This window comes from Phaethon aethereus (assembly GCF_964289735.1).
Source record: "Phaethon aethereus genome assembly, chromosome: 15".
In the NCBI taxonomy this organism is placed as follows: domain Eukaryota; kingdom Metazoa; phylum Chordata; class Aves; order Phaethontiformes; family Phaethontidae; genus Phaethon; species Phaethon aethereus.
In genome coordinates, this window is record NC_138591.1 from 1,523,352 (window position 1) to 1,537,840 (window position 14,489).

General features: G+C 68.3%; 1 protein-coding gene across 1 annotated transcript in view; it reads left to right on the forward strand.

Moving 5' to 3' along the window:
- CASKIN1 (CASK interacting protein 1) overlaps positions 1 to 12,174 on the forward strand; it is a gene marked incomplete at both ends in the record, with an annotated part of 30,124 nt that extends 17,950 nt beyond the window's left edge. Inside the window, 14 exons of the mRNA XM_082006883.1 lie at positions 211 to 319; positions 440 to 534; positions 606 to 723; positions 2,271 to 2,486; positions 4,537 to 4,644; positions 4,802 to 4,920; positions 5,873 to 5,960; positions 7,556 to 7,653; positions 8,106 to 8,216; positions 8,308 to 8,409; positions 8,856 to 8,994; positions 9,075 to 11,186; positions 11,289 to 11,685; positions 12,078 to 12,174. Of these exons, the coding sequence (XP_081863009.1) occupies positions 211 to 319; positions 440 to 534; positions 606 to 723; positions 2,271 to 2,486; positions 4,537 to 4,644; positions 4,802 to 4,920; positions 5,873 to 5,960; positions 7,556 to 7,653; positions 8,106 to 8,216; positions 8,308 to 8,409; positions 8,856 to 8,994; positions 9,075 to 11,186; positions 11,289 to 11,685; positions 12,078 to 12,174 (3,909 nt within the window). The remainder of the gene's footprint in view (positions 1 to 210; positions 320 to 439; positions 535 to 605; positions 724 to 2,270; positions 2,487 to 4,536; positions 4,645 to 4,801; positions 4,921 to 5,872; positions 5,961 to 7,555; positions 7,654 to 8,105; positions 8,217 to 8,307; positions 8,410 to 8,855; positions 8,995 to 9,074; positions 11,187 to 11,288; positions 11,686 to 12,077) is intronic.
- Positions 12,175 to 14,489: the final 2,315 nt, after the last annotated feature.

A 14,489-nucleotide genomic window follows, 5' to 3' on the forward strand; every position in this document is an offset into this window, starting at 1 on the left:
GCCCAGGGAGGGGCGGCAGGAGGGGAGTGACCCTGCAGCTGGGGGCTGCAGAACAGCACGCACACCCCTCCCAGGGAACGGGGGTGAGGGTCCTGGGGGGGTGCACCGCGGCAGTGAGCCGTGCCCTCCAACTGCTGGTTGCAGGGGGTCCGAGGGGCCCGGGGGTGGCGGGGGGCAGCCTCCTCCCAAGCCCTCTCCACGCCATTGCAGAGTGGGATCAACGCCCACGTCAGGAACACCTACAACCAGACAGCTCTGGACATCGTCAACCAGTTCACCACCAGCCAGGCCAGCAAGGAGATCAAGCAGATGCTGCGGGGTAAGGGGGCCGGGGGAGGCACGGGGCAGCTGCACCGGTGCTGGGGGGATGCGGGGCTGGGGGTGACAGCCCCCGCGGTGGGGCTGGGCGGCCGGCGACGCTCCCGCTCTGTCCCCGCAGACGCCTCCGCCGCTCTGCAGGTCCGCGCCGTCAAGGACTATTGCAACAACTACGACCTGACCAGCCTCAACGTGAAAGCTGGGGACGTCATCACCGTGAGTGCGGCGGGGGGGGCCGGGGGGACCCCACCAGCAGTGCCAGCCCCTGACCCAGCCCCTGCCCGCAGGTGCTGGAGCAGCACGCGGACGGGCGCTGGAAGGGCTGCATTCACGACAACCGGACCGGCAACGACCGCGTGGGCTACTTCCCCTCCAGCCTCGTCGAGGCCATAAGCAAACGAACAGGCAAATAATTCCCCCCGCGCCCCGCCTCCCCCGCGGGCTGCTCCCCAAGCCGCAGCCCCAGGGAGCCCCGTTTCGGTCTGGTGGTGCCTGGGGTGTCGGGGGGTGCAGCTGGTGAAGCCAGCGCAGGGCGATGTCCCCGTCGTGCGTGTGGGGTCGGTGTCGCCGGTGCGTGCATGGGGACGGTGCCGTTGAGCGTGTGGGGTCAGTGTTCCCATCGTGCACGTGGGATCGGTGCCCCCACCGAGTGAGGGGGGGTCGCTGCCCCTGTTGTGTATGGGGCGCCCAGCCGGTGCACGTGGGGGTCAGTGCCAGCAGCCCCGGGGTGCTCATGGGGCAGCGCTGGGGCCAGGCTGGCCTTGGGCTGGGGGAGACGCTGGTGGTGCCGGGAGGTCAGTGCATGGGGAGAGCCGGGGGCGTCACTGTGTTTTGGGGGGGGTGACGCAGCGGTGGGGCCAGGGGACCTGGTGCTTGGGGTCTGAGCAGGGGGACTGGACAGTGGTGCCAGGGACCCGGCACTGCCCCACAGGGACCCTCTCCCTGGCCAGGGCCGTCTCAGGGATCCGACCCTGCTCCCCTGCCCTGCAGCTGCCTGTCCCCGTCCCCCTCCCTCTAGGCTCCCGGTGGGGTGTGCTCCCACTGCCAGGAGCGGCGCGGTGGGGCTGGTGCCTCTGCGGGCAGCGTTGAAAGGCCCCGCATCGACCGGCTCGCTCCCCCCGGCAGCTGCGCGCTGCCCAGCTCTGTGCGATCTCGGGGGCGGCCACGTCTCGGGGGCTCAGGCAGGAAATGGCGATGCTCGAACGAGATCCCAAGGGAGCGGGAGCACAAGTGCCTGCTGGCTGCGGGGCACTGCCGCACCGGCCGCGGAGGTGCCGCGCGCCAGACGGGCAGAGGCAGAGCCGCCCTTCGGGTGCGGGCCGTGTGCCGGTACCACGGGGGTGAGGTCCGTGGCTCCTGGGGTGCAGCTGGCTCCACAGCGGTGTTGCCAGGGAGTGGGGTTTCATCGCCATCCCATCGGCTGCAGCCCTGGGCCCCGTGCAGTGGGGCGGCAGCATGGGGCACAGGCGGTGGCTGCACCGCGGCTTGGCCACAAGGTCACAGGGGTGCCTGGTGCTGCAGCCCCCGGCCCAGCCGTGCATGCAGCCCCCCTCCTCTCGGGGTGCCTTCGCAGGGAGCAGGACCCCAGCAGCCCGTCTGTGGGAGCCTCACGGTGCCGGGAGCCCCGTGGTGATGTCACTGCCTCAAGCACGGGGCTGTCCCGGTGTCCGTGCCCTGCCGGGGAGCCGCGCCAGGTCTGCGGGACGTGCCCGCGGGCCGTACCCTGCCGCCGGGCCGGGTCCTGCGCTGAGCTCCTGCTGCTGCTCCTTGGCTCGGCTCTGCACCAGTTGGGTCTCGGTTCTGGCTTCTCCACGTTCCTTTGGTTGCTTTTTTTGTTTGCTGCTTCTTTTCCTTCCTTTTTTTTTTCTTTTCTCCTTTTTTTTGGTGGCGCTGAGCGTGTCTCTATTATTTTGATTCTTTTCATTTTGTCTCTTGTTATGTTTTATTATCAGGTTCATGGGAGACTGTAACAATCCCCCAACAGTACCAAAAGATCCCGCTCCCGGCTTACGGGGCTGCTGTGCTAAACGGTGACGCCTCGTCCCATCCGTTCCATTCCCTGCCTCCACCTCCACCTCCACCACCACATTCCCATCAGACTCTTTTCAGTTCCTTTGGCTATCACAGGCTCTCCCCTAGCAGTGCCGACGAGCCGCGTTACGGACAAGGTAGTTCACCGCTCGCTTCGTGCTCTCGATGGATTTCTTTCTTTTCCTTTAAAGTGTGTATCAAGTCTTTTCTTTCTGCTCGGCCTCTCTCCCCCTTGCCGCGGCGTGTTTGCACGCGGGTGCGTGCAGGCGTGTGCAAGCGTGTGCACGTGGGCACGTGTGCGTGCATGCAGGCGTGTGCGTGCAGATGTGTGCATGTGCGTGCATGCAGGTGTGTGCACGTGTGTGTGCATGCGGGCAGGCGTGTGCGTGCAGTGCGTGCAGGTGCGTGCACACATGCATGCCGTCGGCCCCCTCCCCTGCACGCCCTCTCCAGCGCTGCTGTAGCTCTGTGTGGTCCACGGCTCTGCTGCCGGCACATCCCACCCTCACCGCCCCGGCGTCCCCGGCTGCGGGGCAGAGCTGTAGGCTGCTGTCCTGCCCACCCTGTCTGGGTGCGTGGGGACCCCCGAAAACACTCTCCAGGCTCTGTGCTGGGGGGCGGGGCTGGGCAGCACCCGGCTGGGAGCCGTGGGAAGCGAGTTCGGGTGCGGGGACCCTCTGCCCGCTGCCGCTCTAACGGGGTCGGGGCGGTGCGCAGAGCGGGAAGGGGCTGCGGCACCGGGCATGCTTTCCCGGGGGCTGCGCTCGGGGCTGGCTCAGCGCAGGCAGTGCCCTGGGGACTGTCCCCGTGGCACGGGCAGGTGACGAATGCTGCAGGTCCCTGTATCGGGAGCGCCTGGAGGGCAGATATTTGGCTGAGGGTTTGCAGGGGTGCAGCCCGCGCTGGGGCTGCCGCTGGCTGTCTGGGGGCCGAGGGTCTTTGCGTGTGCCCCGGCAGTGGTGGCGCAGCAGGTTGTGTTGGGAGAGCGCCGGGCCAGCCACACTTGCAGCTTGCCATTGCCCATCTGCCAGCGATGGGGTCGAGGGAGCAAAACTTTTTCCCAGGGGTTCCTCTCCTCGCTGGGTCGCACAGAGCCTGGCGCCTGCCCGGGCAGCGCGCGCGCGCCTCGGCGTGACCGCAGCACACGTGGCGCGGGGACGTCCCAGCCCCATTGCGGTGTGGCCGTTTGTTACCCCTCGCGCTCCTTCGGTGCGTTTATCGCCTTGCACCATCCGCTCCCTGCTGTGGTCCGGCCGCTAACGGGGCGAGCGGTGCAATGAATGTGAACGGCCTGAGCAGCAGCGAGGGGCAATGCCCTGTACCTGGTGGCTGGCGGCGGGGCCAGGCTGAGCCGGGCTCCTCGGTGGCTGGCAGTGGGGCTGCGGCAGCGCTGGGACTTGCAGGGCTGTTGTCCATCTCATCTGATGCTGTTTTAAAGCCCGGGCTCAGCGCTGGGCGTCTGCGGCTGGCCCTGGTGTGAACGGGACCCGGCAGAGGTGGGCAGCAGGGTGAGCCGGTGGAGGAGCAGTGTTTTGGGGGTGACTTTCGAGCCCTGCCCCGCTGGGAGGGCTGGGTCCTCTTACCCACCGCTCGTCACCCACATGTCACCGTCTGCCGTGGGGCACCCTGGGGAGTGTGGGGGGTTCAGCACCTGGTGCCTGGCCCCACACGGCCCTGTGTCCTCCCCCAGATGGGTGCAGGCAGCTGCAGGGGCATGGTCAGTGCCGTCTTGGCCTGGGGACAGTGGGGTGGGGACCCGGGTCCCCACTGCTCGAGTTTGCCCGGTTCCCTTTGCTCCCCCGCTCCAGGTCACGTCCTCATCCTGCTCCGCACAGGGATGACACCGTCTCTGTCCCCTGCCCGGGCTGAGCCGGGGCACCAGGACATCCCGCCACGGGTCTGTCCCTCGCAGGTGGCGGGGGGGGGGACCCTGCAGGTCACTGTCCCAGGGCTGGTCACCATCACCCCTTGCCAGCTGCTGGGGGGGACAGGCCCCTGGGACAGCGCTGGTGTCCCTGGGCACGGCCGCAGCCGGGGACCTCAGACCTTTGCCGCAGCGTTTTCCCTGCGTGCGGCAGTGACGGGCCCCGGGGCTGCGGGTCATGCGGCCCCGTGCCACACCGATGCGAGCCCGAGCGCGTGGAGCCGCGCATGCCTGATGGCTACTCTCTCTGCTCTGCCACCAAGGGGCCCGCGGGGCCGACATGAGCCCCTCCCACCTCTCGCCGTCGCAGGGCGGATCGGCCGTGCCGGCTCCCACGGAGGAGATCTGGGTGCTGCGGAAACCCTTCGCAGGTACGGCGGGCACGTGCTGCTGGGAGCCTTCCCGCTCCCAGGGGGTAACACGTACCGGGACGTGGCGGTGGCTGCGGCGGGGCACAGCCGCACTGTGGTGTCCCCCGGCCCAGCCGCAGGGCGCGGTGCCCTGACAGCATGTCCTCTCTCTGCGCAGGTGGTGACCGCAGCAGCCTGGGCAGCACGGGCAGCGTGGCCTCTGCCCGCAGCTCGGGAAGCGGGCAGAGCGCGGGCAGCGGGGCGCACGCCCTGCACGCCGGCTCTGAAGGCGTCAAGGTAAGGCAGTCCTGAGGCAGCCGTGCCAGCCTGCGGTGCCATTCGGCTCCGGTCCCGGGCCCAGCGCTTGCCCTGGGGCAGGCGTTTGCTGCCTTGGCGGCTGCCCCTGGTCCATGCTGGGATTGATGCTCGGCCGGGTGCTGTGAGGTCCTACCGGCACCCAGCATGCCACCAGCCGCGGCTGTCGCCGACGGTGGCCACCAGCACGTCACCTCCCAGCCAGCCTCTGGCTGCTGCCTGGGCCCAGGCGCAGCCCCCGGCACGATGTCCCGCCGGGCTGCAGGGTCCGGCCGAGGCTGCGTGCCATGTCTCTGCTGCCGCTCGCAGGGTACCTCTGCACTGCGCGCGTGCTGCCCGCTGCAGCTCCGCACTGCACAGAGCCGTCTGCCTGCTGCTGCCAGCACACAGCCCACCGCACGCTCCTGCCTGCACGTTGCCCGCTGCGCGCCGCTGCCGGCACGCTGCCCGCTGCGCCCTGCACGCTGCCGCCTGCGCGTTGCCCCCTGCGCTTTCTGCCACTGCCCGTGGCAGCCTGGGTTGTCCCGTTCCCGGGCCGCGGCACCTGCGAGCCCACCTGCCCTGGCATCCTGCCCGCCTCACGCCAGAGCAGGCTGGGCACCGGGGTCCGCGTGCCCCTGAGCCGAGCGCCACGCTGACGGCTGGGGGGGCCCCGCAGCCCACACTGGCAGCCCGGGCCGGGCGTGCGTCAGGCTGGATTCGGGGTGCCACGGCGCCAGGGGCTCCCGCCGCCCGCGAAGCACCATCTGTGCTGCTCCCGCTCTCCCCGCCGCAGCCCGAATCCGCTGCGCTCCTCCCTGCCCGCCCTCGCCCGGCTTGGCGGCGGGGCGGCTGCCGCAGCGCCCATGGCACCCGCGGCACCCGCGGCACGCGCCCCCCGCACCCCCCCGCCTCACTCCTGCCTGCTCTCCCCCCTTCCCCGGGTGTTTTTCAGCTGCTGGCAACCGTCCTTTCCCAGAAGGCTTCTGCGCAAGAGACTGCCGTGGGCGATGGGCCGGCCAAGGCGCAGGACATCTCCGCAGGTGCGTGCCGCCGGCCGCCCGGCTGCCGGGAGCAGGAGCGGCCCTGGCCCTGCCGCGGGCGTGCCGTGGATCCAGGGATCTGTCTTTTTTTTTATTGCCACGGCACCCGTCGCCAGAAGAAAAACGTGTGGGTAAAAAATGACTCTCTCGCCTTTCGGCTGCTGCCAGGCCTTCTCCTGCCTCGGTTAGTGGGGGCCCCACGGGGGGCGGGGGGGCGGCGTGGGCGGGCGGGGGGCGGCAGCGCTCCTCCCCCGGCCCCTTCCCTTCCCTGGCCCCCCGCCAGCCCCACCGGAGCCCCAGCCGGGGTCCCCCCGCCACCGCCGCGACGTCCGTCCGGGGGGGGGGGGCGGCCGCGGGCGGGGGCTGCCCTGGCAGCGGGGGGCACGGCCACGCCGCGGGGGTGCCCACGCCGCAGGGGGAGGCAGGTGCTGGGGGGGGAGCAGACGGGAGATGCGCAGGATGCACGCGCGAGGGGGATGCAGACGTGGCGGATGAGCGCGCGGGGGCCGCCCGGGCCGCGGAACGGCGGCAGCCGGGGAGGGGGCTGCGCAGACGAAGGCGGGGGGATGCGCGCGCTGCCGGGGGCAGCCCAGGCTGGAGAGGCACACGCAAGTGGGGTGCAGATGTGAAGGAGAGGCACGTGGCAGAGGGACGCGCGCGTGAGGAGGATGCCCACGCGAGTGGGATGCAGATGCCAGAAGGACGCGCACGCACGGGGGATGCACGCGCGCACAGAGGAGGGGTACACGCACGCACGCACGTTGGGTGCACACGCACGTGGAGGGGGGAAACGCACACACGGAGGATGCGGTTGCCAGCCGGGGGGAAGGGGCTGCTCTTGCTAGTCTTGATCAGAAGTTCTGGGCAGCCCTCGTCACCCCCAGCGTGGTGAAGGCACCAGCTGGAGGGTGGGTGCCGCAGGGCTGCCTGGGCAAGGGTCCCAGGGGATGAGGCCGGGCCCCTCGCTGTGGGGCACAGCGGGTGGACGAGCCCCGTCCCGGGTCAGTGGTGTGGCCGGAGGAGCGGGGACAGAGGGCTTTGGGCAGCGGGACCCTTCTGGCTGCTGCCTTGGGCGGTGGGCAGCCAGGGAAACCTGCCCCGCTCCCACCACAGCTGCGTCCCTCCGCTCGGGGCCATGGTGGGTGGAGGGCATGGCAGCACCCCGGCCCCTGGCTGGGCTGGGGGCTCGCCTGGCTCTGGCAGGTGGGCAGGGGCCGCAGCACGGGCTGCCCCAGCAGCGCCATGGCACTTGGGAGCTGTGTACACCACGGTGCTGGTGGCCGGGCGCCCTGCAGAGCCCGTGCCAGCGCGGCCGGCCCCCCCAGGATGAAGCGATGGGGCTGGGCCCAATGGCAGTGCCTGGGCACGGTGCCCTGCACCCCCCCTGCCTGTCCTGGGGGAGCATGTCCAGGGCACCCCGGGGTGCTCCGGGCTGCTGTGCTGGGGGGGGATGTCGGTCTCCCATGCCTGCCCTGGCCCTGCCAACTTGGGCGCCGTGGCATCCCACCCCGGGCAGGGGCTCAGCTCCCCACCTCGCTTGGCCGGAGCGCAGGGGCGTGCAGCCCCGGCCCCGCTGACCGCTGCCTCTCCGGCAGGTTCGTCGCGGTCGCAGAGCGTGGCCAGCTCCCCGTATGCCCCCCAGCCCCCCACCGAGCCCCAGCTGAAGAAGATGGAGCCGCCGTCGGAGGGGAAGGTGAGCAGGGAGTGCTGAGGTGGTGTGTGGTGTTGGGCGGGGGGGCACAGGCAGGGCCACATGGCAGGGCCACCCCCCGTGCACCCATAGCTGCAGGTCCCTTGGCAGCCCTGCGATGCAACCACCAAGGCTGGCGTGGCTGTAGGTGCTGGCCGCGATGGCGGCGCCAGTGGGGCGCTGTGCCGTGCCGTGAGCCAGCGGCGTGAGTCATCCCTGCGGCTGCCGCCCCCCCAGCTCCACGGCAGCAGTCCCCTGCACGCCCCGCGGGACAGACATGTGCCCGGGGTTGCCCCGAGCCATGGGCTCACGCAGCCCCTCTGCGGTGCCGGCTCCCAGCCAGGACCTCCCACCGGGACATGGACAGGTGTGGGGGCAGCCCGGGGGACGCGGGCAGGGACAGCGGGTCCCCGTCCCCGGGGCAGCCCCAAGCCACACCGTCCCTTGCGCCCCAGAGCTCAGAGGCCGTGTACCAGTGGCTCTGCAAGTTCCAGCTGCAGCTCTACGCGCCCAACTTCATCAACGCTGGCTACGACATCACCACCATTAGCCGGATGACGCCGGAGGTGAGGCCGTGGGGACGCCGGGGCTGGCCGGTGCCACAGGGAAGGGGGCACAGCCAGTGTGGGGTGGTGCTGACCCCTCTCTCTGCCCCAGGACCTCACGGCCATCGGCGTCACCAAGCCGGGGCACAGGAAGAAGATCGCCTCTGAGATCAACAACCTCAGCATCCCCGAGTGGCTGCCGGAGTACAAGCCGGTAAGGGCTGCGCGGGGCTGGGGGTGGGTGCTGAAGCCACATCTAGGGTGGCAACTAGTCCCCTCCAGGGAGGAGCTGGCACAGGGGCATGAGAGTGGGAGCTGGGTCACCCCTCCCAGATGATGCCCACATCCCATGGTCCCGGAGCTGTGCCCGTCCCCTCCCGACAGCTTGGGGGCCATCGGGCTGGTGCCAGCTGTCACCACATGGACGTGACACCGTGTCCTCTGACACCCCTCCTGCCCCATCGGCTGGGCACAGCAAGGGGGAGCGGGGCTGGTCGTGGCCCCGGGTCCCTGTGGAGCACAGAGACAGCATGGGGACAAGGGGAGTCCCCTGGGGCTGTCCGTCAGCAAGATAGGATCCCCTATGGGTGCTGCAGAGCCAGGGGTGCCGGGGCCAGACTGTGCTGCCAGCCGGCGCTAAGCCGTGCCTCCTGCCCCCAGGCCAACCTGGCACTGTGGCTCTCCATGATCGGCCTGTCCCAGTACTACAAGGTGCTGGTGGAGAACGGCTACGAGAACATCGACTTCATCACTGACATCACCTGGGAGGACCTGCAGGAGATTGGCATCACCAAGCTGGGTAAGGTCCCGTGCCGGGGCGCTGGCTGCGGTGGCCTCAGCCCCCCCGGCAGCGGCGCTGATGCCCTGTGCTGTCCCCAGGCCACCAGAAGAAGCTGATGCTGGCGGTGAAGAAGCTGGCGGAGCTGCAGCGTGCCGAGCTGGGCAAGTACGAGCCGGGCACGCTGAAGAGGAAGGCGGCAGCAGCGGCATGCCCGGAGGTGCTGGCCATCGAATCCCCTCCGCCAGAGCCACCCGAGTGCCAGTCACCCAAGATGACCACTTTCCAGGACAGCGAGCTCAGCAGCGAGCTGCAGGTGGCCATGACAGGCGAAGGCCCCGAGGAGCCCCTCGAGAAGGCGGTGAACCCCGCGGCCCCTGGCTACCGCTCGCCCCCAGGGCTGGGCGGCCGCGCCAGGCTGATGAGCAGCTCGCAGGAGCTGCTGGGGGACGGCCCGCGGCCCCCCCCTGCCTCTGCCATCTCCAAGAGCCAAGAGTACCTGGCAGAGGGGGCTGGTGAGGGGCCCCCCGTGCCACCCAAAGAGGGGCGCCCGCCCCGGCATGGCCACCCTGTCAAGCGTGCCAGCGTGCCACCGGTGCCCGGCAAGCCCCGGCAGCCCTTCCCGCCCTCCGCCGGGCACCTGACGCCGCCGCAGACCCCCGGCAAGCCACGGCCCCCCTCCCCACAGGCCCTACCGGCACCCCACGCCACCGCCAAGGTGAAGCCCACCCCACAGCTGCTGCCGCCGGGCGAGCGCCCCGCGTCACCCCGCTCCCTGCCGCAGTCGCCCACCCACCGTGGCTTTGCCTATGTCCTGCCGCAGCCCACTGAGGGTGAGGGGGGACCCCCAGGGGTGCCCGTCCTGCCTGTCTCTGTGCCGGTGCTGTGCCTGCCGCCAGCGGGCGAGGGCGAGGAGGAGCCGGGGAGGCCGAAGAAGCGGGCGCATAGCCTGAACCGCTATGCCGCCTCTGACAGCGAGCAGGAGCGGGATGAGCTGCTGGTGCCGGATGCGGGGCCCTACGCCACCGTCCAGCGGCGCGTGGGGCGCAGCCACTCGGTGCGGGCGCCCGCCGGCAGCGACAAGAATGTCAACCGCAGCCAGTCCTTCGCCGTCCGCCCCAAGAAGAAGGGGCCTCCACCGCCCCCCCCCAAGCGCTCCAGCTCCGCCATCTCCAGCGCCGGCATGACTGAGGACTTCCCCAAGGAGGGTGAGGGCGAGGCGGCTGCTGGGCCCCCCACCACCGAGGGGGAGAACCGCCGGGAGCAGCGGCGGGCCAGTGACCTGGGAGGCAGCGTAGACACGGGCAGCGCCGGCAGCGTGCGCAGCATCGCGGCCATGCTGGAGATGTCGTCCATTGGCGGCGGGGCCCGGGCGCTGGCATTGCAGAAGCCGCATGGGGCCGGTGGGCCAGGGCCAGCCAAGGCACCAGAGGGCTACTACCTGCAGCCGGGGGCCCCTCCGGGCAGCCCTGAGCGTGCCCGCGTGGCCACTGTCCTGGCCACCGTCAAGCACAAGGAGGCCATCGGGCTGGACGGGGAGGTGGTGAACCGGCGCCGGACCATCAGCGGCCCCGTCACCGGGCTGGTGGCGGCTGCCCGCCGCGAGCGTGCCGACAGTGTGCGGTCGGAGGCTGGTGCCGACGGCCCCGGTGAGCGGCTGCGGGTTGAGCGTGGTGGCTCCCCAGACAGCATCCCTTTCGCCGAGGAGGGCAACTTCACCATCAAGCAGCGGCCACGGCCCCTGGGGCCAGCCCGAGGGGACGTGGGTGAGGGGCTGTCCCCGGCCCACCGCCATGGGGACCTGGCCAAAGTGGAGGCCAGCGCCACGCTGAAGCGGCGGATCCGGGCCAGGCAGAGCCAGCAGGATGGCGTCCGCTTCGTCCTCACCGAGTCCGACACTGTCAAGCGCCGGCCCAAAGCCAAGGACAAGGAGCCAGTGCTGGAGCCGGCCCCGCTCGCTGTCTACCAGAACGGCACCGGCACCGTCAAGCGGCGGCCGGCCTCCGAGCTGAGTGGGGCTGAGCCGCCCCCCACCCCGCCACCCGCCGCCCGCCCCGATGGCCCCGACTACGCGCCACCGCCCGCCGAGCCCAAGAAGCCCTTCAAGCCGCCGGTGTCCCCCAAACCCATACTGACGCAGCCGCCCCAGAAGGTGCCCGGGCCACCGGCGCCCATCCCTAAAAAGGTGCCCATCCCAAGCCCCGGCAGCCCAGGTAGGTGGCCCAGCAGACCCCGGGACGGGGGCTCTGCAGGGCAGACGCTGGGGGTCCCGTCCGGCCCTGCTGCCCTTCTGCCCTGCTCCCTTCTCTCTGCAGAGGTGAAGCGGGTCCACGGCACGCCGCCTCCGGTGTCCCCCAAGCCCACACCGCCCCCCACGGCGCCCAAGCCCCCGAAGCCCCACGCCGCCATCCAGTCGGTGAGCGCCGGCTCCACACCGGCCCCGTCCCCCGCCCGGCAGCTGGGCGCTGCCGCCGCCAAGCCGTCCAGCACGCCGCCCTCGCTCTGCTCCAGCCCTGCCAAGCCCCTCTCGCCCGGAGCACAGCCCCAGCAGGTGCCGGTGAAACCGCCGCGCTCCGCCATTGCCGGCCCCTCCGTTGACAGCACCGGCCCCGAGCTGGCCCAGCAGAAGCTGGAGGAGACGAGCGCGTCCCTGGCTGCCGCGCTGCAGGCCGTGGAGGAGAAGATCAAGCAGGAGGACAGTCAGGCGGCAGAGTAAGCGGGCACGGGGCGGCGGGCGGGGGGCGGCCGGTGGTCCCCGGGGAGGGCGCGGGGCTGTGCTGTGCCATTGAGCTGCATGGGGCTGGGGCGGCTCAGGAGGCCACGAGCATCGTGGGCAGGGGATCAGGCTGTGCCACCCCGGCGGGAGCGGGACTGTGCCGGGGGACGCAGCCGGAGCACGGTGGGGCTGGGCCGGCCACGGCTGTGCGCTGGCTCCAGGGGCTGCACTGGGGAGGCGACACCGGGCACAGGGTGCGCAGCGCCGCGGGGCAGAGGGTGCAGGACGGCCGTGGCGCGGGGCAGAGGGGGCAGGACGGTCATGGCGTGGGGCAGAGAGGTGCCACCCTCCCGTGCGCAGCGCTGACGCGTCCCTGCTGCTTGCCCAGCTCGGCCGTGGAGTCGAAGAGCACCGTGAGCATCCTGGATGACATCGGCAGCATGTTCGACGACCTGGCGGACCAGCTGGACGCCATGCTGGAGTGAGGGGCGCCAGGGCCCCGCGAACCTCAGGGCTTACGTGGGCACAAGGGCACAACGATCCACGACCCTCCCAGCCCCACCGTCCTCCTCCCGTCCCCTTTGTACAGCCGTCCCCCCCCGGACATCCTGTCCCTCGGGGTTTGCACAAAGAAGAAGATACCTCAGGATTGTGCTCACGGACTCGGCGCCGGCTCCGGCAGGACTCCCTTTTGCAGAAGCAAAAAAACCACAAAACAACAGAAGAAACAAAGCAACACGGCCCGGACCGAAACGTCCCCCCACCAGCTGCCGGGGCTCGGGGGGATCTCTCGCCTACCTGGCCGGTGGCCGCAGCCATTGTGCCCGTGCCCTGCTGGCCCCGTCGCCGCGGGTCGCCGCGGCCCGAATGTAGCACAAGCCCTGCCTGGCGCGGTGGCCCCGGCATGGCGGCTCTGTTAGCCGCGTGTCGCGTGTCGCTGACGGCGTTTGCTGGTGGACGCTGCGGCCGTGCGGGTGGCGGGTCCGGGTGGGCAAATGCACTTGGGTTTCTTTTCTCCTTTTTTAATTTTCCTTTTTAAATTTTCTTTCTTTTTCCGTCGTCGTTCACTGGGGGTGGGCAGGGCGTGGGGTCGCACCGCGGCGTCGCGCTGGGCTGGGGGCTGCCCCATGGAGGGATGCTGCCCGAGGGGCGCGGGGGCCCGGCTGCGGGGCTCCTCTTCGCGGGGGCTTCGCCTCAGGCGTGGGCAGGGGCTTTTGTTTGCGTTGGTTGCAAATGGGGGAGCGAACGCCCCATCTCGGGGCTGTCGGCGGCGCGGGCGGGGGGCGGCGGGACGTGCCCCTGCCCGGCCCCTCCCCGCCGGGGAGAGGACAGTGATAAGCTATAAAGAAGTATTAATTTATTGGAGGGGAAAAAAAAGATATAAAACAGATTTCCCCCACCCCCAAAATAATAAAAAGAATAAACTTTAACAAATATATATTTAAAAGATTTAAAAATATTAGCAATTATATATAAAGCAGTTTAAAAGAAATCAAGAGAAAACTGGATTTTAGCTTGAGAAGAACTATTAGATTATACTAAGCTGTGTGTCTTGTGGCAAACTCATTCTAAGAGTAGCACAATATTTACCTTTTCTCTGGGTGGAAGGTACGTGCAAGCAGTTCTGTTCGGGTCTTTCCGTTGGGATTTGGTGTCACGTCTTTATTTTTACACCGTTAAGAACTCAAAGGATGTGCCTTGTTTTATGGAGGTTTTTGTTAATTCTTATACTGGAGGTGTTTCGTTTCTTTTGCGGTGTTTTCAGGTTCTGGGTTTATTTTGTTACGGTTTTTTTTGGCATTTGTTCGGTGTGCGCGTGTGGGTGTGCGTGTGTGTGCACGCGGGGGTGCGTGTGCTCGCGTGCGTTCTCCGGGACGCACCGCTGTATATTCATGTATAAACTGGAGTTGGAGTCTGGTTCAGTCGCTTGAGTCCTGATGAATGCATTTTTTGCTTGTGGTTTCAAAACAAAGTGTCGCTGTTTCTTTTCTTGAGACGTACAGAGTGGTCTCTCCCCCCGCCTTCCTCTCCCTCCCTTCCTCTCCCCCTTCTCTTTCTCTCCCCGTCTCTCCTGTTGTGGTCGCTGATCCAGATGTGTTTGGCACAACTTTGAAATTTCTTTAAAATAAAAACCCTTTAAAAATAACAAAAAAAAAAATCACCCGCCTGAAAATATCTGTTGAAAAGAAAAAAAAAATATGTATCTAAAAGAAAAATCCATAAAGTTCTACATGATGGATATATACATATATATATTTTTTATGATTAAGTTATGGACTCTGTATCGTATCCCATCTGTCAAGCTATGCATCTTGGTGCTTCTCCCTGCTCTTCTGTGCTTAGGTTTCACCTCTACTCGTCTTACTCTTCCTATTCTGAATAGTAGATGGCTCGTGGTGCTGTGAAGACGTTTGCTCCTATACAGTCTGGCAACAAATATTTAAAGAAAAATAAAAAAATAAAACCCCTGCCAGGCTGCCACCAGTTTGTGTCCAAAACCCATCAGCCATCGTGGGCAATGGCTCCTGCCGCACAGCCGGGGCTGGTGGGCGGCTGCGGGGTCCCGGCCGTGCCGGCACAGCGGGTGCCAGATGCCGCGGTGCACGCCGTCCTCATGGCATGGTCGTACCTTGCTGGGTGTACACGCCACCCATGGGTGCCTCTGCCTGGGCCGGGCGCCGGTGCTGGGGGTGCTGCGGCTCTGCGGCAGCCTGGCTGGCTGGGAACTGCTCTCCCCGCTGAGGTGCCCAGTCCCCACACCCCATTTTTCACAGCGGGTGCCAGGGCTGTGCCCAGCCCT